The 23,802-nt window shown below is 36.4% G+C and overlaps 2 protein-coding genes across 8 annotated transcripts in view; one reads left to right on the top strand and one right to left on the bottom strand.

The window, feature by feature from the left end:
* Elp4 (elongator acetyltransferase complex subunit 4) overlaps positions 1-672 on the bottom strand; it is a 201,508-nt gene extending 200,836 nt beyond the window's left edge. For 3 of the 5 annotated variants that reach the window (XM_085696733.2, XM_085696736.2, XM_085696734.2), the window contains exon 1: positions 437-671. In XM_085696733.2, the coding sequence (XP_085552859.2) occupies positions 437-647 (211 nt within the window). In that variant the 5' untranslated portion in view covers positions 648-671. Of the gene's footprint in view, positions 1-436 lie in introns of all 5 variants that reach the window. The other 2 variants (XM_087911339.1, XM_048443684.3) reach the window with 2 other exon arrangements.
* A 75-nt stretch (positions 673-747) lies between these two features.
* Immp1l (inner mitochondrial membrane peptidase subunit 1) overlaps positions 748-23,802 on the top strand; it is a 65,830-nt gene continuing 42,775 nt past the window's right edge. For all 3 annotated transcript variants that reach the window (XM_048443689.2, XM_048443687.2, XM_048443688.2), the window contains exons 1-3: positions 748-901; positions 4,732-4,844; positions 17,678-17,769. The gene's annotated coding sequence lies outside the window, so the exon portion shown is untranslated. The remainder of the gene's footprint in view (positions 902-4,731; positions 4,845-17,677; positions 17,770-23,802) is intronic.

The raw sequence follows: 23,802 nt of genomic DNA, 5'->3' as shown, positions 1-23,802 counted from the left end.
AAACCTTCTCTTACAACGCTAAAAAGTTCTGTAGGTTAGTCCCAGCTTTAAGCTACCTGGATAGGAGGGAGAGTGCCATAGAGACCAGCAGAGGATTCTAAAAGCCAATTCCTTTCCATGTTTCTTTTTCACTAGGAATCACTTTAGGGTAAAAGCACGTAGGGAGTCCTGGTCATCTGGAAATGAGTTGCTGGGTAGAGCGGAGTTAAGGGTTGTAGGTCCCAAGACGGACGTCGTGCACAGATCTCAAGACATCTCCATGCAAGTCTTCCGACCCTGTCTCTATCATAGCAGGCTACACTGACCACGTTTGTGAAGGGGAGAGGGATGAGCAGGGCTGGGCAGGACTGGGCAGGGCGTGGGGATGAGGGGCTGCCCCAGGGGTCCCTCCCCAAGTTTTCCCTGGGCTGAGCCCTCATGTTCAATCAGAACCGACCTAGGAGCTGGTCCAGGGCTGGGAGCCCGGTTGACACCAGCAGCTGTCCATTCCGCACCGACGGTCGCGTGCCCGCAATGGACAGCAGCCGAGGGCCACCTCCATCAGCCCCAGAGGCCTTGCTTTTCCTCTGAAAGCTGGTGGTGCCGCTCAGGCCGGCTGTGGATGCCAGGCTAGGGACGCCCGCGCCGCAGGTAGCTGTCGCCGCCATCTTGAAGCTCCCGCGACGAGCCAATAGGAACTCTGGGAACTCGAGCGACTGGCCCGTCAGAGACAGCCCCAAAGTCCCGCCTACTCTCCACTGATAGCCAATAGAAATGAGAATACCCTTGCTACTCAGCCAATCGCCAGGCCTATTGCTGAAAAGTGCTCTGTACGTCAAGCCGGAGGTTTGTACGCGTCCCTGGTTGACCAGGTCTGCTAGAGTTCTGGTTGAGGAACTTCTGTTGGTGTTTGGGGCCGCAGGTGGGTAAAGTCCTTTGGTATCTGTGGTTTGCGAGCGCCCGCGTCCACGCGGAATTACAGAAAAGGGTGGAGGAGCCATTCGCCCGCGGGGCTTCGCTCGCCACTGCCGGTTGGAGAGCTCTCATTTTCCCTGCTGTTTAGCTCCGGGAGAGGCGCTTCGCTCGCCTTTCTGGTTTCTAAGGAAAGTTATCCTCGTCTTCCCCACGCGAGACCATCTATTCTCGAATGGTTGTGCTGTCTGGGAAGGATGTAAGGGTGACCCCAGTGGCTGGTTAGCGCCTGGACTTAGCCTGTTAGAGCCCAGAACTTTACTTAGAAACTTCCCTTTAGGAACGTCGAGGCCACTGTGCTTTCTCTACTGTCTGAGAGACTATACCTCTCTGGCAAGACCAGCTACCCTTAATTTTAATTAGGATTTCTGGAAATCTTGGAGAGTCTTTCCTAAGCAGTGAATGACAAGTGTTACTCTGACAACCTTCTTCACACATTTAATTGTCGCTCTCTAAAGCAGCTGCCAAAAAAAAAAAAAATACCTAAGGTTTCTCTCCCCTGACATCTGAGAAGAATTAAATTCATTTTCTAGTGGTTGCGAAATCTTAGTGGCGAGGGTTCCTACTTTTTATTTGTGGGAGAAAACCCATGTAATTTAGAGTTGTGTGGTTTAATTTTTCTTTTCAGATGAGAACTGGAGGAGGAATTGGTTAAGTGATTTTTAAAAGACATTCTAGATAAGCAATGTTTGAACTAAAAATGAGTTCCAAGTCAACACCTGTGATACTGAATTACTGTTGACAGTGATGAATGGTACATGGATTCATTCATCCATCCATTCATTCATTATTCGTTCGTTTTGAGGCACAGACTCACTATATAGCCCTGAATGGCTGGGATTCACAGAATTTGCCTGCCTTTTCCTTCTGGTGCTGGGCCTAAGAGGAAATGCCATCACAACAACTTTACTTTGTATTTTTTTTCTTTCTTTTTTCCTTCCTTCCTGCCTCCCTGCCTCCCTGCCTGCTCGCATCATATTCAGGCCTGGACTCAATCCTATAATCCTAATGAGGTGGAGAAGAAGAATCAGGTGTTCATGGTTAGTGTTAGCTCCATAAGACCCATGTCTCAAAAACTGACAGACAAAAAATAAAAAATAAAGAATCATATTCGGGGGAGGGGGAGGACGAGAAGGCAACAAATCTCAAGGTTTAGCAACAACCTATCAACCAGAGAGATTTGATAATGGTCGCTTTCATCTCTAATATGTCACCAGTACATAGGATACATATTCTTATATTTTTAGTGGTCTAAGCAGAAAGCAAGTCCTCAACAGTCATTTGAATGACTTAAAAGTAGAAGGGTGTGTATGCTTGGAAGCTGCTCGTCTCTTCCATGAGTAAACCACAAGAGCTGGCATTTGCAGTTGAGCACAGCTATGTTAGAAGCTGAAATGTGAGTTTCGTGTAGTTTTCATATATCACAGCATAGTCTTTTCCTTTGAGCCATTTGAAAGTCAAGAGTATGGCACTTCTTTTTGTTGCCCCACAAAAGTAAGTGGCAGCTTCAAGATTTATTGTATGAGCTGTTGTCAGTCTGTCTGTGTGCCGTGCTGTTTTCTACCTGTCTCTGTGATTTTATATACCTCATATTGTAGCAACCCTTCAAGGTCTCTAGTGTGGTCAAGCTCCTCACTGTCTTCAGTGTTTACGAATAATAGTTAAACAGACTATTGTTTCAGAGCTATTTTTGAAAGAAGTGTTATTCAACTTGTCATTTTGAACCAAGATCTCCCGTAGGTGTGATACTCGGAAGAGAGCTGTGTATTTCTACATAGAGCCTCTTTAAAGCACCTAAGCTTTTCTGTTGTAAGCCTCTGCTAGAACAGCACCCTACTTCATGTGCCAGAATCTACAAGAATTTCCTAGGACCACCATAAGGAACTGATATATGCTTGGTGGCTTCACAGAAAGCTAACTTTTTCAGAACATTGGAAGTAAAAAGTATGGTCTGATTGTCAGCAGAGCCATATTCATTCCAGATATTTAAGAAATGATTCTTCCTTTCTGGCTTCTGCTGGCTCTTGATATTCTTGGTTGTAAAACCATAGCTCCAATCTCTGTCTCCAGTTATATAACATCTTCTACTCATGACTCTGTGTATTGTTCTCTGTCTTATTAGCCCATTTGTATTAGGTTTATTACATCTCTAATCTAGTATAATCTTATGTTGAGCCTTACCTAATTACATTGCAAATGATCTATAGTCATATGCTATGATTCTAAGTAGATATTAATTTGAGAAGTAAGACATTACTTTATTCTCTCAAGTCTCTTTTGGATAATAGTCATTTATATGCAAACTTTTGTGAAATGTATTTACAAAAATTAAGAGCTGATGCATAATTAGTTGATAAAATTATTTCATGGATTGACGAAATAACTCATGGATTGATGAGATTTCTTGATGATTAAAGGTGCTTGCTACCAGACATTCCCCCTCTAGGACCACATGGTAGAAGGAGAGAACCAGTTCAAGGAAGCTGTCCTCTGACTTCTCTCTCCATGGATGCTCTGGCAGGCATGCACACCCCTCCCAATAAACATGTTTCTTAACATGCTAATACTCTTTGTGTTAATATCAGTACTAGAGGTTGCTGAAGACATCACTTTCAGCTTTTATACTAGAAGTTGTTGAAGATATTATATATGTGTATACACATTAATAACACTAAAGTTCTGTTGATTTAAAGAAATTTGTTGCGCAGTATACATTGTTATAACAAGATCTTAAACGACATCTTTATTAAAATCATGGTCGTCTTTAACTGATTGGAACAAAGGTGAAGTTTGGCTATTTTGATGTTGGCTCTAAAATGTTTAGGAAGGATTCAAATGCTTACATAAGTAAGGAAATAGTTCCATGAGTGGCATAAATATAAGAGCATTTGAGACTTGCAATACAATCAGATTAAGATTAGATATAGTGCCTGTAAGTAAATGAATGAATGTATTTAAGAAGACTTTTGCACAAAATCCCAGATTATATGTACTTGAAGATTGATAATCATCTTTTGAAACCATAAATTGGTTTTTTTTGGTGTGGCTGATGAAAAGCCATATATAAGCTCGTGCAATGCAAACTTTGGCATTTCAAGTAGAAGCAGAGACAATTATTTGTGTCTTTAAGTGATAAAACTGATGCTGAGTTATGATAGCTAAATATATCATAGGTTTTTCACATTAAAATTATTTTGCCCTTCAATTGACTGAGTTCTTTCTATAGTATCATTATCATGTGCAGTCATCATATTCATTAAATGATTAATCATTTTTTACAACAGCATTATGAACTAATTTCTACTATGTTTACACTTTTAAAATTAGCTGAACATGGTGGTGTCTGGTCTTTAATCCCAGCACTCTGGGGGCGGGAAAATCTCTGAATTGAAGCAATATGGTCTACAAAGCAAGTTCCAGGACAACTAAGGCTACATAGAAAATCCCTGTCCACAAAGAAAAGATGACATTAGATATGCGTGCTGATCTGTAAAAGTCTGCATAGCTGTCTCATCAACTCCTTGACTGCAGTGCTCAGCTTTTTACCGAACCTGCTATCTTGTTTTGTCTTTTCATTTCTTTCTTCTTAAATTTTCATTTAGATAAAAGACTTTAATATTATCATTTGATAAAGGTCCAATGCTATTTAATATCTCTTGTGAAGACTCCTGCTGCCTCACTTAAAGATACAATTCCCTGAGAAATGTCTACTCGCACAATACATTAATGTAGCCCAACATTGGTCCGAGATGACCTAACAGCTTTGATTTACTGCTTTAGGAATCTGCAACCATGGATGACTCACATGTGCCTCGAGACCTCCTTTAGACTTGGGTTTTCCTGAAGTCCTTGCAGCTACGCTAAAGTTGAATGAATTGTAGAACAGACCTATGGTAAGTGGACTTTAAAAAAAGACAGAAGGGAAAAAAAAAAAAACGCTTTTTTTCTGTGGGTTTCATGTTCAAGTTAAGTCCTTTGGCTGTTGTAAGGCTGCTCCCTACTGGACAAAATGTGGCTTCCTAAGGTTGGCACTAAGTAGGTGAGCAAAGAACTGCTTGACTGCTCTCCCTCCCCACACCAGGGGTCCTTGCTACAGTCACAAAAGTGATCCTTAAAGTCGCACTCTGCTGTTGCCACGGTGTTGACAATCTAGTAAGATGCAATGAGAAGGCTGATCCTCTTGTGTTGCTGGTTGTTTAGTGGCATTTAAAGGTCCGCAAACATATATTCAGGGATGCCTGTCAATGTGTTCCTTAAATAACTTCCTTAGTTGTGTGTGTGTTGATTTGTAGTGTAAGTCAGGTATACTATTATAATGATACCTGTTTTAACAATTGTGCTTTCATATGCTATTGTAGAAACAAAATGATTTCTGTCTACGCAAACTAGATCGTATTGGATTTAAATGAACAACCTATGCTTTATGTTTTATAGACATTTTTAAATATTATATACCTTGTTCTCTACCCTATTCCAGATGCTTTGTTTGGTAGCATATAGAGAGTATACTTCACAGAGTGACGGTGGGTCTGACAGCAAATATTATATCTGCAGCTAATCCGTCATAGACCTTATCATACATATACAGAAGTCCTCCTAGAATTGATTAAAGCGTATGAGAGAAGAAAGAAACTATGTTTCTCCTATCTTCAAGCTAAATATTCTTAGTTTTTTGTCAGTGCAACTTGCATAAAATTATCTAGTTGGAATCTGGAATTTTTAGAATAAGTATGCATCTTTTAGTTTGAAAATAAGAAAAGTTGCAGAAATAGCATTAATTCCATAAGTGAAAGTTAAGCAGAACAGTTGGTTTTACATTATTTACAGGCCTCCTATATTTTTAGAGCTATTGCAAGCATGTGAAAGCCATACTTAATTGGAATTATCAAAAAGTAGGCATAGTAATAGTTCTTTGTTACTTTGCAGCAAAAATTATAAAAGTTGACCAAAAATGTAAATTGTTTATAATAAGAGAAAGAACCTTTTTTTTCTCAGCCAAAAAAAAATATTGCAAGAATACATGATAAGAATCCATTATCACAGATAATACATAATTTAAAACCACATTGCATAATGTAAGGTTATAAAGAAACATAGGCAACTATATGGACTAATTGTGAATACCTGTATAACAGACCCAAATTTCCATGTGCCTGGAGCATCACTAGCACTCTGCAATCTAATGCAGTTCTCTCCCTTCCCTCACTCTCCCTCTCCTTCTCCCTAGTGAGGAGTCTAACTATTGATGGTTTCCCATTCCTGTTCTCAAGCATCCTGAGACTGTTGACTGTATTTTACCATGTCTAGCATAGTCTCTCATTTCTTTAGAAGTAATAAATAGTCTACCTTTTGCTGTATTTATATTCCTTATATATAATTTTTAGTTTTCATGTGTGTTCCTAAGCAATATGTTTATATTTTGACTCTTTTTCTTAATTTTTTTGGCATGTTTGTTTATATGGGTCCTTTTTTTTTTTGCTTGCACATATTTCAATGCACCACTTTTTAAAAAAAAAAAAGTTTCTTTATTATGTATACAGTGTACTGTCCAGAAAAGGGCACAAGATCTCATTATAGATGGTTGTAAACCACCATATGGTTGCTGGGAATTGAACTCAGAACCTCTGAAAGAGCAGTCAGCGCTATTTATTTATTTATTTATTTATTTATTTATTCATTCATTCATTCATTTTAAGTATTTAATTAATTAATTAATTATTATGCATACAATACTCTGTCTGAGTGTATGTCTGCAGGCCAGAAGAGGGCACCAGACCCCATTACAGATGGTTGTGAGCCACCATGTGGTTGCTGGGAATTGAACTCAGGACCTCTGGAAGAGCTGTCAGTACTCTTAACTTCTGAGCCATCTCTCCAGCCCCAAAGAATTTCTGTTTGTTTGTTTGTTTTTGTTTTTCAAGATGGGGTTTCTCTGTGTAGTCTTGTTTGTCCTGGAACTCGCTTTGTAGACCAGGCTGGTCATTAACTCACAGAGATTTACCCATCTCTGATTCCTGAGGGCTAAGATTAAAGGCTACCACCACCTGCCTCTTTTTCTTTATAAAATAGTATCTATTCTCTTTATTTCATTCAACATTTTGTTTTAAAGCGTTATCTGAGTTACATTCATCTTTATTCTTTTATATTAACCCTTTGCTGTGAATATCAAGTCTTTTCTGCATTTAGCAACTATTTGGTGTGTTTATTTTTAGAAAATTTAAAAAGTCATTGCAATGAACATTCATCAAAAATCCTAGTTACTATCACCTTTTACAAAATATTTCAGACGGGCTAGAACGGTGGCTAAGTAGTTCAGAGCACTTACTACAGAGGACCGAATTTAGAATACCAGCAACCACATGGCAGCGAACTACCACTCATAACTCTAGTGCTAGGATAACTAGTAATCTCTCCTGGCTTCTGTAGCTACTGTGTACATGTGGTGCACATACATAGGCTCAGGTACACTCATATACACAAAAAATAAAAGCTATAATTAGCAAAATAATCTGTCTGAAATGGGTGTGGTGGTGCATGCAAGTAATCCCAGCATTTGGGAGCCATCTCAGCAAGATCACTGAGTTCAAGACCAGTCTGATCTACATAGCAGTTCTTGGTCAATATGGACTACACAGTGAGATCCTGTCTCAAAAACCAAACATAAATAAAAATAAGATTTATTACCAATAAGTGATATGCTCATCTGGAATATAGTTATCATATATATCATTTATTACCGATAAATGATATGTTCATCTGGAATATAGTTATCATTGCAAGATAATTACTTTAAAGGAATATGAGAAATTTGATACATCTTGACAAAAGCAGTTACAGAGTGATGGAAAAGAATGATGTAATTATAATTTGTTTTATTAAAGACCTTAAATGTATGCTAAGATGTATGCTAAGATGACCTATGGTTAGAGATTATTTAATATTGAATATATAGATAGATATAGAAATGTTAATTGTATAAGTTTAGGTATGTTATATGCTAAGTTTTCTAAGCATATATTTATTTTGTCTTTAGACTTAACCATTCTAGACTGTATTTTCTTGTGTGGCAATTTTGCTCCATGTTTTGGACTTAAGACTATATCTGGAGAGAGAGCCAAGGGAAATTGGACTTAGGTGACGAAGGGTCATTTTCTGCAAAATAACTCCTTAGGAGAATAGAACTGTTTATTCACATTTGTTGTTTGTGCTTCTTTTGTTGCTACTTTGTTTTGTTACTTGTCTTCAAGGAGAATCCACTGTGTTATCAGAAAGAAATTTTTGGAGCAGAAAAACAAATGTACAGCTTTCCTTTTTAGTGATACTTATATTCATAAATATTTATTTATGAATATATAATTTCATGAAGCATTTGTAGATAATCCTAGTAACCTAAATTAGGTATAATTCCCTCTATTAAAGATTAGCATATTAAATATACATTTTTAATGGAAAGAAAAATTAGATTTTAACTTCTTGTCACCAAGGCAATGTATTAATGCTGACAGCTCCAGTTAAAAATTTTAAGTGTCTTCTAAATTATTTTAAGTAGGACTGCATGATTATTATTTGTGGTGAAGTTGTAAACATGAGATTTCAATTATATTTTTTTCAAAATGTCACTATATGTTCTAATGTGTGCTATTATTTACATTACAGAGTTATGCTTTTGAATACCCTAATTATTTTGTTTTTATCTAGTCAGTAATGTATATTAGTGAGTTAATTATTACTGTGTTACTTTTATATTTCATAATGAGAATAATTTTCCATTTTAAGACATATTTTAAAATGCACTCATCACAATGCAGAAGTTAAAGAAAGGTGGGTGATTAGACCTGACTTCTCACTAAGCTTGGTCTTTACTTGTCAATTGCATTTTTTAGTTTAAAGTATTAAATTAACTATTATTTTATTCTGTCTTTTATTTTAATTCATGCATTTAAAAGCTGATATTCAGATAAAAGATAATTTCAAAATAAAATCAATATATTACTTATGAGTGGAGCAACACATTAGCATTGGGTTCACAATAGATCATATCGCTTTTATTCCATCGTACAAGCTTAGCAGCACAAACAGAATAATCAACATATTATTTGGCTGTCATGTGCTGAACAGAAACCAGAGATCACAAGGAGGTTTTCCCTAGCTGTGGTGATGGCCTTTTTGTTCCAAGCCCCCATCTGGGAGGGCCATGGTGTGTTATCATATGGAACGCGGGCTTTTCTGTAATCTGCTTAGCTGCACTGCCGTTTGAATCTTCATTCCATGTTTGTGTAATTTATAATTTTAATGAGACCGTGGCTCTTGTGGGCTTTGAAATATATTAAAAGCTCTTTTGTGCATATGCTTTTGTTCTTGCTTAATAGGCTCAGTGTATTTAAAACTGATGAATTTTTATTCATGAATTTGGATGTCTGGAGATTAACTTAGAGTGAATATCATTGCACTCATCTATTGATTGTTAGAAAGGGGGTTTTTGTTACTGTTTTTTTCATTTGCTTCTGTGTGTGTGCACCTATACAATACTTGTAACAGGAAAAAGCTAAACTTAAATAATTTTAAGAGGGTAGAGAAAAATAGCATGATCTCAAATTTCATCAGTAGTATTATATGTTAAATAAATATTGTAAATGAATAACTATGAAAAAGCAACTTTTAAGTAAGCTAGTACCTTAAATATTTCAATTTGCATCATATTGTTAAAATCACACTTAAATACTTGGTGGAAATAGACTTTGTATTTTAATCATATTATGATTTGTCTGCAGTTATTGTAAATGAGTCATTCTCTTTCTCAGTTGTTAGGCATATATTGCATATTTTCACTGTTTTTATGTGTTGTTTTATGGAACCATTTTTAAGTTAAAGCTTAAAAAACATTAATGGATATGATGAAAAGACATGGAAGTTCAGCTTACTAATAATTTATAAAATTAGTCTCTTTGTTTTTTCTAACATTCTGAAATATACTAAATGATTTAGTCTCCTACTTAAATATGTTGAAAAGTTTTGAATATAAACAATTTTATATTTATATATAAAAAATTGTCATCCTTTGTAAACCCAGACATGTTTTTAAGCTGTTCTCCATTGCATTCATGTGTAGCATACAGAAGTAGCTTGGGAGAGATATATTTATTTTTAAATCTGCATTTGTATTGTAATTCTATTTGAGAGGATGAAAAACTTCTGAAAAAAATTATTTATTGGAAATGTTGACATATGCTTGTAATTCCAGTAATTCTGTGGCTGAGTCAGGAGAATCGCCATGAGTTTGAAGCCAGCTGATATCACATACTGAGACCCTGTCTCATTAATAAACAGTCCAAAAAAACCCTAGATTTACTATTTTGAAGCATTTGTTTTCAACTTGACACATCGTGATTCCTTTTATGTTTACAATGGCCAGCAGTTAGGGAAATCTCGTCTTCTACCTTTAAGCTAGAAACATTCAATAGAGATTTGTATGACAAGTTTCTATTCTGTCTTCACTAAGTTTATCTGTCAGTTCTGACACTGTTTTCCCTCAGTAACTCCCTGCTCTAGTGCTACCTTGTACAATTTCATTCCGCTTAGGAACTGTCCTTATTGTTTTTGATTGTGCTGAGAAACACAATGACCCAAAGCAGTTTGGGGAGGAAATGGTATCTCTAGCATTCTTATCCCCATCTTAGTCCATCGTTGACTGTGGCAGGAACTTTAGCACAAGCACGAACCATGGGAAAATACTTACTTTTGTGCTCAGAAAACATGGGTCGTTCAGTCTATTTTCTTACATCTCCCATGACCACCTGCCACTTCTCACAGGGGGCTGAGCTCTTCCATATCAATCATTAATTTAAAAAAAATGCCCCCAAAGTTGTTCACATGCCAATTTGATGTAAGCAGTTCCTCAATTGGGGTTCCCTCTTCCCAGGTTACTCTAGTTGTGTCAAGTTGCCAAGAGCTAACCAACACAGGAATAAGCTGTGAAAATGTGACTACCAACACAGTATTGTCCAGTGACAACTTAAGGTGAACCGTGTAATGTTTTTCTTAACCAGCTATAACCAATAATTACCTAACTATTCAATATGTATCAATAGAAAAATTCTAATTATTGTAGTTTTCTCACTTTTTTTTCTGTCTTCAGAATTCATTGTGTTGTATTATAGTATATGTCAGTTTAAGCTGATCACATTTAAGGTACTCAACAGCCTCACAGGGGCCGGTGACCACTTTATAGAGTAGTGTAGCAATAAAAATCAACATACATAATTTTTACATTCCTTGTTATTTTTCTAATGATATAGTCAAGATGTCTAAAGAATATTCACATGCTACAAAACTGAATTATGTTTATTTACAGTTCTTCCAGTAATACCACTTAACATAAAATATCATAATTATCTCACTTGACTCCTGAGTACTGACTAGGTAGCATGTAGGTAGGCTTAAGTATACTAGGATAATGCAATAATGACCAGTGTTATGAATGAGGAATGTTCTCCAGAAATTAAGGGTAAATGAAACTTAGCAAATGAAGCCACTTTTCAAGTATACTTGAGTCAAGTTTTACAAGAATCACACAAGGAGCCTTTATACTTTTTGAGATAAATGTAACTCCCTTTTATGCAGTTAGATTTTTCCAGATTGCCACTTGTTCAAATGACCATGAAGCTTTCTTTTCTTACGTTTACTTGGAGCCATACTTGTGGCCTCTTAGGAAAGGAAAAGTGACTTACGAAATAGTGTTTTTTTTTTTTCCGATTATGCATGCATGACATACGTAAGCGGCACACACACTGACGGGTCTCGAACTCGAGACCTCGGGCAGAGCGGTTGGAGCTCTTACCTCTCAGCCATCTGTACAGCTGTTGTTGAAATAGTGTTTTGTAAATATCTCTAGAATCCCTTACATTGAAATGCTGTCTATAGTACAATGAAGAAATATTTCAATGGGACATATTGTAAAATATGTAATTATGAATTATAAAACCCTAAATTACAATTAATATGAGGTGATTTAGCTATTTTACAGTGTAGCTATACAATGATTGGGGATTTTTGCTTTAAAAAACCCCAGTGTAAAGAAAGCTGGGTGGTGGTAGCTCATGCCTTTAATCCCAGCACTCGGGAGGCAGAGATAGGGTGGATGGATTTCTTGAGTTTGAGGTCAGCCTTGTTAAGTTCCACAGCAGCCAGGACAACACATAGAAATCCAATCTCCAAAATTCAAAAGACAACAGAGAACAACATACCCACTTTATAAAGAAATGTAGGCTTGAGTTGGAGGAACTTGAGTTGGAGGAGTTACTCAGCACTTACTACCATGTAATGCTCTTGGCATAAGACCCAAATTTGATTCCCAGCTCTCATGTCAGATGGCTCAAAACCAGCTGTAACTCCCAACTTCAGTTCTCATGCCCTCTTTTGACTTCCATGTTCACTTACACTCACACCTATGCAGTCCTACATATACATAAATTAAAAATAAAAATAAATCTTGAAAAATGTAGACATCAGCATAAATAATTGATAGAATATAGCTGTGAGATAAATCATATATTCATCAGATCTCTAAATTTTTCCCACTTTCTGAACTTTGAGTAGTATGACTTAATCTTTACACAGTTTAACTTTTATGTAGGTGTTTGCCGGTGCCAGTTGTACTCTTTGACACATTGAAATTTTATTGACTAGTCTCTGTGACTTTTGCATTTAAAGTGCTGACACACAATGTTAAACCACTCTATAAATAATACCTCTAGTTTCCATCCATTGATTTCTTAATTTTATTATGTACACAGTCGATTGTAATCCAAGATTACAGCAAACAAGACGTTAATTTTAAGACGTAATCTATGTACGTTTCAATTACTGAGCATGATGTTACAGGAGCACAGAAGAAAAAGGAGTAACATTTGTGCTATCCTCACAGGAGCTGTCAATAAAAGATGTAATAGGGGATTTAGGACTCTGGAAATGGCCAACTAATTTATGTGAATCTATTTTATTTCAGCTAGAAAGACCCGGCTCTTTCTCCACAGTGCATATTGTGTAGCACAGGCTGTCTATACAGAACCAGGCGGCTGCATATGGATAGTCCCTTGATATCATTCACTTGCTGTGTAATCTTATTATGCAAAGTTCTAATCTTCACCTAGAATGAATGCCTCTGGGTCAGAATATAGTCATATCAGGGTTTCTGAGGTCATGTTTTGTGATCCTTAGCTTATTCTTCTAAGTAGGACTGGGATTTAAAGGGTATTCCCCAGACACTAGCAGAGATAGACAGCAGACCCTGCTGCCTTTTTGGAAGACAAGACCAACATGAGGTCCCTGGTAGGATTAAAGTTGATTTGTAGCTGTAGGATTTTTTAACAGATGTATTATTGGACAGGGAATAGGGGGCCACCAGCACAGCAAAATTGAATCATGACTGGCATTCTCAGGGAGTTTGCTGCCTGCTAAAACAGCAGCTGCATGTGGATTTGACTTCTTTCAGGTGAAGCGACTTCCAGTCATTTGGAAAGGATGGGATGAAAAGGAACCTGGGTGATAATTTTGATGTCTGCAAGATTTAGTACCAGTGTAATGGGATTATCGGTAACACCTTCACTGCAGAAAAAGCCACCTGGCGTTATAACTGGCAGCAACTGAGAACTAATCCTTTCCCATCTCTTGGATGTCATTCATGAAGCTCAAAGCGATTTCTGCCCTGCTAACTGTGATTAATTTTATAAACAACAACAAAAAACCAGGTGATCAAGGCAAAGAATATATCTTTTATTGTAATATGTATAAGTAATGTGATTCATAAGTTCTGTGACATACACAAACAGTATCATATGGTTCAAATTTTATTAAACTGTTCAAATAAAAAACTTGTTTGGTATGTCTTATACTTTTTCCTAGTTGAGTGACCAAGTAATTGCTGTTAGTAAAGATTTGCATATGAGATTAAATATTAATTCAAATATTATCATATTCTTTTGGATATGGTACCATTATTGATAAAATAAAAATATTTATAGGTATAGGAAATTGAAAATAATTTATTCTGACATATATTTTACCTGTTTTTGATTGTTGGAATTGCTGGTGACTTTTTTGGTGACTATTACATTTAGTAATTTTAAATATGTAATAAATATTTTTGATATTTAAACACCATTCACTCAAACTGTTTTTGAGATGGCTTTGAAGGAAATGCATGGTATCAACATGGCCAGGGCTGAGGATAGTTAATGCGATGCTGAGTGGCTGTTGCTAGAGGTCAGTGGTGCTCAGTCCAGCTTTCCTTTGTAGGGTTATTTGCTCTAGAATCAGTTCATTGATTAATTTTTTAAACATTTTATTTCTGTCCAAAACCTTATCAAATACTTTGTTTAGAGGTGTTAATTGTTTTAATATTCTTCTCTAATACTATTCAGAATAAACTGAGAGAAAATGAAGTGAAATTATCCCGTCAGTCACCCAAACAGTATGCACCATAACTGCCGAGACAAGAAAAGATAATTAGTGTTGTCAGTGTTATGATCTCAGAGTAGTTAATTTAAAAATATTTATTCAGAGGACTTGACTTGTATCTTATTGTGCTTCTTGCTTGATCTAGTAGCTTTACATTTCAAAAACAGATTATAAAAATGGTGGTCTAAATGTTTTTCAACTTTAAATTTTTAACTGAATATAGGTGACTAAAGTATTTTTGTGATATTATAAGAATAAAGCACAGTCACTTTACAGATGCACCTATAGCATCTGTTTGTATGGAGTACCTATATCTTCTATATAGTCTTTACTGGAAAGCCGTCAGATGGAATGTAGGTGTAAATAGTGTTCTGCCAGCTCTCCCTGCCAGGCTGTTACTCTTAACTAGATTTGGTGGAACCAGTGTCAAGCTACGATATTGTAAGTGCGCTTTGTCATTTTACTCTATTTGAAACAAATAGGGGAGACAGTGTAACATTGTTTCTCCTGAACTGTGTATTTACTATTTGAAAAACTATTTACTTAAAGTTTTATTATTAGGAAAAGCTACCCATAAAATAAAGGGACTGAAATCTTTCTTTCCTCATCATGATATGACTTGTATTATTTAGTTAGATAGTTTGCTACCTCAGGATAACTCTCTGTGATAGTTAATAATATTGTGTAATTGTTTTTTAAAGTATTATTTTTTTTCAAGACAAACTGCCTGGAAGTTTGCTCTTAATCAGCACCGCAGGGATTTATACTTGAAGTTAAGCTATTTACTTAGTGGCTCTTCAGACTTTCCTAGGTGCCATTCATATTCTATTAGAATATTTTTTTCTTTAAGGTCCAAAATAAGTAGTACATCTTAATTAAATTCAACATGAACATGTAAGGTCTTACCAGTGTTGTAAATTCTTCTGTATACATATAGGTCGTTTAAATGTAATTTAGAAATTTTGGTAATTTAGAAATGTGATTCATCTTGGAAAGGCACATACTAATTTAATATGCAGCATGGACAATACATAATAATGCCACTAAGAGTTAAGGTGTTTTGGAAGATAAAATAATGGGATAGAAGATAGGAAAAATGAGAAGTATATTGAAAGGGATGTTAGGTTTAACAAAGCAACAATCTGGGAATGATAGAAACTGCTGATTAAGACACCATCAATTTTTCGTTATTTGAGGTTTACTGACTCAGAGACTCTGAAGAACCTCTGTGCTAGGGTGTGGCAGCAGTGACAGCTGACTTGTAGTGCTAAATGTTATATCTTCCATTTCAATTAGTATCTGTTTGACTAGATGTTTGTAATGATAGTATTTTTAGGGGAATGATTATGTGATTGATGAAAGTGATTGAAATAGTTTGCTATAGATTTCATTATAAATTCCAATTGATAAAGAAAATTTATAAAATTATCCCAAAGTTCACAGCTTAAGATTTGAATAGTTAAGTGTTACTGTATTTCTGAAAATGTTGAGCAGTCTTCTATGGCCTCAAATATCAGTACAAAGACCTTTTCTGGGTTTCCTTCCTAAGACTTCTTAAGACTTAAAATTCTGTCTTTTTGCTCCCAAGGATTTATTATTAGTACTATGACAAGAGCATGAGATTCTGAATTAGGTATTTTTGATTTTGTTTATATTCAGTTATGTGGATATTTTGACTCTGTAGTTGGAGTGAAACTTTGTTTACTGCTTGAAGACTGAGGATGATGATGGAGTTTTTTCCTCTTGGAATAAAACAAAAAGGCTTAATAAAATCTTTATACATAATAGGGTCAGAGTGCCCTGAATTTGCAGTTTGGGAGGAGGAAAAGTAGCCTCTGGACAAATCTTACAGTGGATTTAGTATGTATGGATTGGATCAACTCATGAGCAGTCCTACGGTGAGTTTTATACAGCAGGAATTTGTATTCCTTGTTGGAGAGGCTGCTGTGTGAGAGTGAGCAGCTCGCACTGTAGCAGGGGTGTGTCTAATAAGCCTTTGTCTCTACTTTGTCACCATAGCCTCAATTTAGGATCGGAAGTGGACTGCTTTATGTTCATATTCCTATGGGAAACAGTGTTTTTTTTTAACGTAATTTCATCTCAGATATGTCAAAATGAAAGTACATATACCAATATAATTGTTTTTGAAGAAAGATTTCATGTATTCCAGACTGACCTTAAATTTCTTGTGTAGCTGAAGATGACGCTGGACTACTTACTGATCTGCTTACCTTCACTTCCCAGTCCACCACACCCTGCTCACATTTTGCTAATATTAGCATTTATATAAGTGACAATGAGTCCTCTTGTAATCAGTGCAGTAATGACAGCAAAATAATATTAATCATTTCTTTAGTTGTCTCCTTAAATGCCTGAAAACTGTAGTCTCAATATTTGACACATGAAATTTTTTTCTCTATGTTTGAAACAAAATGTCTTCTCAAAAAATTCCATACCTAAGGCATCATTTGTGGGCCATTTGTGGTTTAGGGAAGTCTGAAATCACTTAGTTTCTTTCAGCCACCGGAGTTACATCAGGATTGTAGAGTTGGTGTCTACACCCCCAAACATCTAAGGATAGTGGGATCTCATAACTTGGGTCTGGCCTCTGCATTTCACTTTGTTCAGTTTTTCTTGTTGGTTTTTACTGTCAAATCCAACTTCTCTTTTTTCCATGTGACTCTTTACTCCCATACATCTGCTTAACAGTTGCTAAAGACATTTCTTTCACTGACAGTGAGAGATGGATAGCATAGGTGTAGAATGTAGGGCCAAAGGACTCTGAATGGTGAGCTGTTCTCAAATTTTCTGCCCCTTGGTTCCTTCATGTGTAAAGTAAGATGCACAAGTATGGCGTGAACTCGTCTCTGTAGAGCAATTACAACAATGCCTGGCACACAGCAAACGTTATACATAAAGACTTGTCATTTGGTGTCTGACATATTCTCATATATATTAAAAGAAGCTATTATCAACTATGTGCCCCAGCGTACTTTCTGTTACAGATCTTCCTATCAGTAATGTAGACACCAACCTTGCTTCCTATTGACCATCATTACTTGAATTTTGCTATATTTCTAAGGAAGATCATTCTGTATATCTTGGTATATTAAGTGACAGTAACTATTTATGAATATTTATAGTTTTTGTTATCTTTCCTACTAATTGTTTTAATAAAGTGTGTATGTTCTTTAAGGGCTTGATTCCTATGTTAATGACTTTGTTTTTAGAACATTTAATTATAATAGGGAATCATCTTCTGTTTTTCTAGGTAGAATTAGAATTTTGAAGCACTGTCTTGAAGACACAAGACTGTAATTCTGGCTACTTGGGAAGTGGAAGCAGGCCTGCTTGGTCTACAAGGTAAGTTAGGCCATCCAGCCTCAACAAATTAGTGAGGAGGTGCATCAAAGTAAAAGAAGTGATAGAGTCTGGGACTGTATCTCAGTGCTAGGCGTTTGCCTGCCTTGCTCAGCACCCGGGTTTCAGTTTTGAATGCTCAAGCTCTCGACCTCTGCTCTTAGCACAGCTAGGATATGGTAGGTTATATAACACGTGGCAGTGCATGACTAGAGTCAGCGAGGCTACAGGTGACCATTAGCATCCTTGAGAATGTAGAACAGTGGCTTTCAAGTGTTCCTGTGCTTCAGAGTCATCTGGAGGACTTGATAACGTCAAACACTGAGTCACATTCCCAAAATATATATATATATATATATATATATATATATATATATATATATATATATCTTGGGTTTGCCCCAAGAATGTGAATTTTTATTTTAAAAGATTGCCATTTGATGCCGTTTTCTGCTTTTTGGAAATTCAGTTGGATAATTTCCAGTTTACTGTGTTTGTATAGGTAGAATGGATCTCCACAGATCTCCATCTACTAATCCCCAAACCTGGGAACACTTTTTTGTACATGGTAAAAGAAATTTGAAGATAGGCTTAAAATAAGAACATCGATCATCATAGATTACTGTGAGTGAATATAGTTAGAAGGGTCCTTGTATGTGATTGAGAAGTTGGGAAGGGGACCGTTTTCTGATGTAGAAATGCTTTGAGGGTAAAGGAAAGGGACCATGAAGTAAAGAATGCTGGTGGCTTTAGAATCTAGCAAAGGCCAAGACAAGGATTTTTACCTAAAGCATTTGAAAGGGACCTAGAGCCTTGCCAACGTCTTGGTTTTGTCCAGTAAGATTTGTAGTGGAGTTCTCATCTGCAGGCTATGAGTTTATATATTTGTGTTGTTTGTTGCTGCTAGATTTGTGGTAATTTGTTATAGCAGTCATAGACTATAGCACATCTGTAACTAACTCTTAGTTTACTGGTTGGCTTTATGTTAGGAATATTGATCTCAAATCATGACTTGATTGAGAAAACAAAAATATAAGCCAATGGCTACCTTACTTTTCTATAGGATTGAAAAGCTACCAATATCAGAGTCGCTTCTTTAAACTTACACAGTCCAGGTCCCAGATGAGGGAATGGTGTCACCCACAATGGGCATATTTTCACACCCCAGCTATAATCAACAGAACTCTCCACAGACATATCCACAAGCCAGTCTAATCTAGACAGTCCCTTATGGAGAATCCCAAGTGATTCTAGACTGTGCCAAGTTGATAATTAAAACTAACCATCATGTGCCCTATGCTCTCCTTTCCTTTAGATCTTGGATGCTGCTTGTTTCCTTCATTGTCTACTTGTTTAATGGTTTAGTTCCCAGTTTGTCTCCTGTTAAGCTGAATTGAATCTTCTTAGTAAACTATAATGGTTTCTATTTATTTTTATGTTTAAGGCAGAGTTTGTCTGTGTAGCACAGCCTGGCCATGAACTCAAGAGCATCCTGCCTCAGCTTCCCAAATGCTGGCATTGTGAGAGTGTTTCATAGCATGCTAAAATCTTTGATTCAACTACATTTAAAATTATAATAATTATAAAAGTCGGCAGACAAATGGCCAATATATATAGGAAAACTATGCTTAACATTACTTATTAGCGAAATGAAAATCAATGTCACAGTGAGACATCACTTCATATTTATTAGGTGGCAATAATAAAAATGGATATTATGTGTTGGTGAATGTGTGGAGAAAATTAAATGCTTTATATTTGTGATAAACAATGAAAAAGATCACATCTGCTTTGAGAAGCAGTTGAATTGTTCTTTGTAAAGTTCAGCATAGCATTGCCATGTGACCACAATTCCATTTCTAGATTTAAGCCCAAAAGAACTAAAAACTTGCTTCTGCATGCATGTTATGGAAACATTGTTGATAATTACAAAAATCACAATCTAAATGTCCTTCAGCTGATGAGTTGATAAACAAAAGTGCTACATTCTTTCATTGAATTAGTTTCCCCCACACTTCTTTTTAACTGTTGCTGTGATAAAATACTCCTACAAAAGCAACTTGAGCAAAATGGGTTATTGTGGTTCACAGCGAAGGCTACGCCTGTCATGGCAGGCGCTTAGTGTCTGGTGGCATTGCAGTCACAGCTAAGAAGTGGAATGATGAACACCTGCCATTCAGTATGAGGATTCCCTCCAGGGCCTTCTGTACTTGTGCTTTATACTCATAAGAACTATTTTGTATAAGTTACCCAGATTGTAGTGACTGTTTTTTACCGAGGACTTAGCCTTTTGTAACTGCTGTCACAGCTGGTGTTAACGTCCTGGTTGACTTTTTGTTCTGTCTTAGCACTCTCCCTTTTTCTCACCACTCGTCTGTCATGATCTCTTCACCCTACCCCACCCCCTGGCAGTATTATTGTTAGCTCTTGTCTTGGTTCCTGTTCTATTGCCGTGAAGAGACACCCCAACAAAGGCAGCTTATAAGAGAAAACATTTATTAGGGCTCATGGTTCCCTAGGATGAGTCCATCATGATAAGGAGCATGGCAGTGAAGCAGTGGATGAGAGCTTACATCTTGATCTACAAGCATAAGGCAGAGGGAGAGAGAAAGAGAGAGGAGAGAGAGGAGAGAGAGGAGAGAGAGAGAGAGAGAGAGAGAGAGAGAGAGAGAGAGAATATGAATATGAACTAACTGGAAATGACATGGACTTTTGGAACCTCAAAGCCCACCCCCCACCTCCACCCCCAGTGACAAAGTTCTCTGTCTCCTCTTCCATGAGGATGACTGAGTCTTGGGGAAAGGGGTGTGAAATGTATCTCTTGTTTAGGACCAATCATGCTCCAGTTCTTTGCCTACTGAGCAGGTATGAGTTTCTGTGTTCATCACTGTCTTCTGCAAGAAGTGTCACTGGTGAGAGTTGAGAGGAATACTAATGTATAGAGATAGCAATTAAGTCATTAGGAATCTTCTTTGTGTCATTTTGTTTTTCAAGATAGGGTCTCTCTGTGTTGCTTTGGCTATCCTGGAACTTGCTCTATAGACCAGACTGTCCTTGAACAGAATCCTTTTAATACACATTACCATGTCCATTTAGTAGAATAATAATGCTAAGTTGAAGTTTTTTGAAGTGATAGTTCACATAAATTTTCGAGGTTCAATTATGCCATAACATGTATTAAGAAAACAAGATTCTTGGAATACCTCTTAAATTTTGTAATATGTTTTTGGCTAGTTAGATGCAGGCAGAAGGAACCTATCTATCCATTCCTAGATAAAACAAAACAAAACACACAAAAAAATAAGGTTGATAAAAAATGAAGTCTTGTTATTTCTTGTTTTTGTCCTACCTATGGCTGCTAATGTCCACAGAAAACTAACCTTTTAAGATACTATTTTAGCTTTCTGTGGTTTACTGAAGACCATAATCCCCATTGAAATAGGAATTATACTTTCTATGCCTAAAACCTTCATTAGGTTTAAGTTTTATATACATCTTCTTAGATAGTTTACAAATAAATAAAACTTGACACAGCCAAAATAGTGCCTGGTTTTTCTACTCCAAATGTGGATTTAGGTTTCTCATGTCGGTAGACCTCCACTTAGCTCACCAAACCTATAATTTAAGCCATCCATGATTCTCCATTTTCTTTTCTTTTTATCTTTCGAATTTCTCAAATCTGTTTTTGTTCATCTCCATTGTCACCATCCTATTGCATATGCCAGTGCATTTTCCTGCCTTCTGCCCTATGTGCGTTTCTGCTCTGATCCTCACTACAGTCCTTTCTCACATCAGTGAGAGCAGTTTGAAAAATTCTGTGTCAGAACGATTGTATAACTCTTTCTGCTTAAGACTGGTTAGTGGTTTCCTATTACTCTTGGAATAAAATCCAAACTTCCTTAAAACTTTGAATAACTTTTCTTGCCTCTTGAGTATCATTTTATATTTTTCATTGATCAGTTTTCTTTCAGTCAGTTCTGTCACACATGAATAATGTTGTCTGCTTATAATTTTCTTACATTTTCTTTTGGAACTTAACATCAATGACCTTTCTTTTAGCGAAATCATTCCTGATATATCCAAAACAGATGAGTCATTGTTTTTAATTACTTTATTATATTTTTTTCATTATAGAAATCACTTGATATATTTTTACTTTAATTTGCTTCCTTTGTGTATATACAGTATTTGCTCCAGTAAACTATAAGCTTTATGAAGATGGAGACCATGTTCACCATTGTATTCCTTTGACTAAATGAACTTGGTCTATTATGCTTGAAACATAGCAGTAGTGTAATTAATATGTGTTGACTGAACTAATGAATGACTTGAAGACACTCTTTGTTGCCCAGAGAGTTTGTTGTAAAAAGGTTTATTCCCAGCTGTGTTTGGTAGCTCATGCCTGTAACCTCAACAACTATGAAGCTGAGGAAAGTGTGTTACCAGTTCATTGCTAGTCGAGGCTATAATAATCAAGACTCTGATAAAAGGCATTTTATTTTACAAAGAAAGTTGAAAGGACTCTACAGTACACATTCATATGTACGTAGCCTGGTTTTAACAATAAACATTTTCTTTTCATTGGAACTTTTTCTTTTTCTGTATATACATACTGTATTAGTTAGGGTTTCTATTGCTGTGATAAAACACTATGATCAAAAAACAAGTTGGGGAGGGAAGGGTTTTATCAGCTTTCATTTCCATATCACAGTTCATCATCAAAGGAAGTCAGGATAGGAACTCAAGCAGGGCAGGAACCTGAAGGCAAGAACTGATGCAGAGGCCATGGAACAGTGCTGCTTACTGGCTTGCTCTCCATTGCTTGCTCAGTCTGCTTTTTAATAGAACCCAGGAGCACCAGCCCAGGCATGGCACCACCCACAATGGGCTGGGCTATCCCTCATCAATCATTTGTTAAGAAAATACCTTCCAGGCTTGCCTACAGCCCTATCTTCTGGAGGCATTTTTTCCATTCAGGTTCCCTCCTCTGATGACTCTAGCTTGTGTCAAGCTGATATCAAACTATATATCTGTTTATATCTGTTTATCTGCATATATTTGTATATATACATACATATATATGGTCAACAATAGAAGTGAACTATATGAAAAGATATGGCAAATGTTTCATTTACCCTGAATAATCAGTACTTACCTCCTATAAACGATCTTCTATCCAGCATAATATTAAGGAATTTGATGTTTGGTTGCGTTTAGTGGAACATACTGGTAATTTCAGCACTTGGGAAACTGAGGCTGAAGGATCATCTTGACTTCAATACCACCATGAGCTATAGAGTAAGACTGTCTCAGTGCCACTCCCCAACAAAAATAAGAAAAAGAAAAGAGAAAATGAAAGAGACAAGAAATTTAATATTAATCAGACTTCATAGAAGATTCCTGTAATCTTAGTGCTTGGGAGAAGAAAGCAGAGACAGAGGTTCAAGGTCATTCTTGGCTACATAATGGGTTTGAAGCCAGCCTGGGCTACATTGAAATCATCGTGGTTTTGTGCACAGTATTCACTTCCTCATGTGTTCTGATAATGTTCTTTATAGTTTTAACTCTTCTTTTCAGGCTAAAGTTATGGATTTTACATTGTATTTGATTGTTATGTACTTTTGAATAGTACTCTTCCTATTTTCTGTTATTCTTTTTTTAATGTTGTCTTTTGATAGAGCATCTTGTTTTGTTGCCCATGTCCTGGTCCTTCTTGAGTATCCAGAGGCTTCAAGCTCAGTGCAGTTCTTCTCCCTCGGTCTTCTAAGTGCTGGAGTTTCAGGAATGCTGCACATAGACCACACTAAGGAACTGTTGACTATTTTTTCTATTTCATTAAATGTATGATTTTTTTTCCTTCTTCAAGTCTTGGATAAGATGGCTGTGTAGATATGTCTAATATTTCAGAACTAAATTAGATATTTTAGGGAACAGTGACATTTAAATATCAATATTATTTCTTTTGACACTGTAGAGTATCAGTTTTTTCTGTTTATACTGTTTAGTTTGTTTTTTTGTTTAAGATAGTATTTGCTT

This window comes from Myodes glareolus, chromosome 10 (assembly GCF_982192425.1).
Source record: "Myodes glareolus chromosome 10, mMyoGla1.1, whole genome shotgun sequence".
NCBI lineage: Eukaryota > Metazoa > Chordata > Mammalia > Rodentia > Cricetidae > Myodes > Myodes glareolus.
This window is presented reverse-complemented; position numbering and strand designations above follow the sequence as displayed.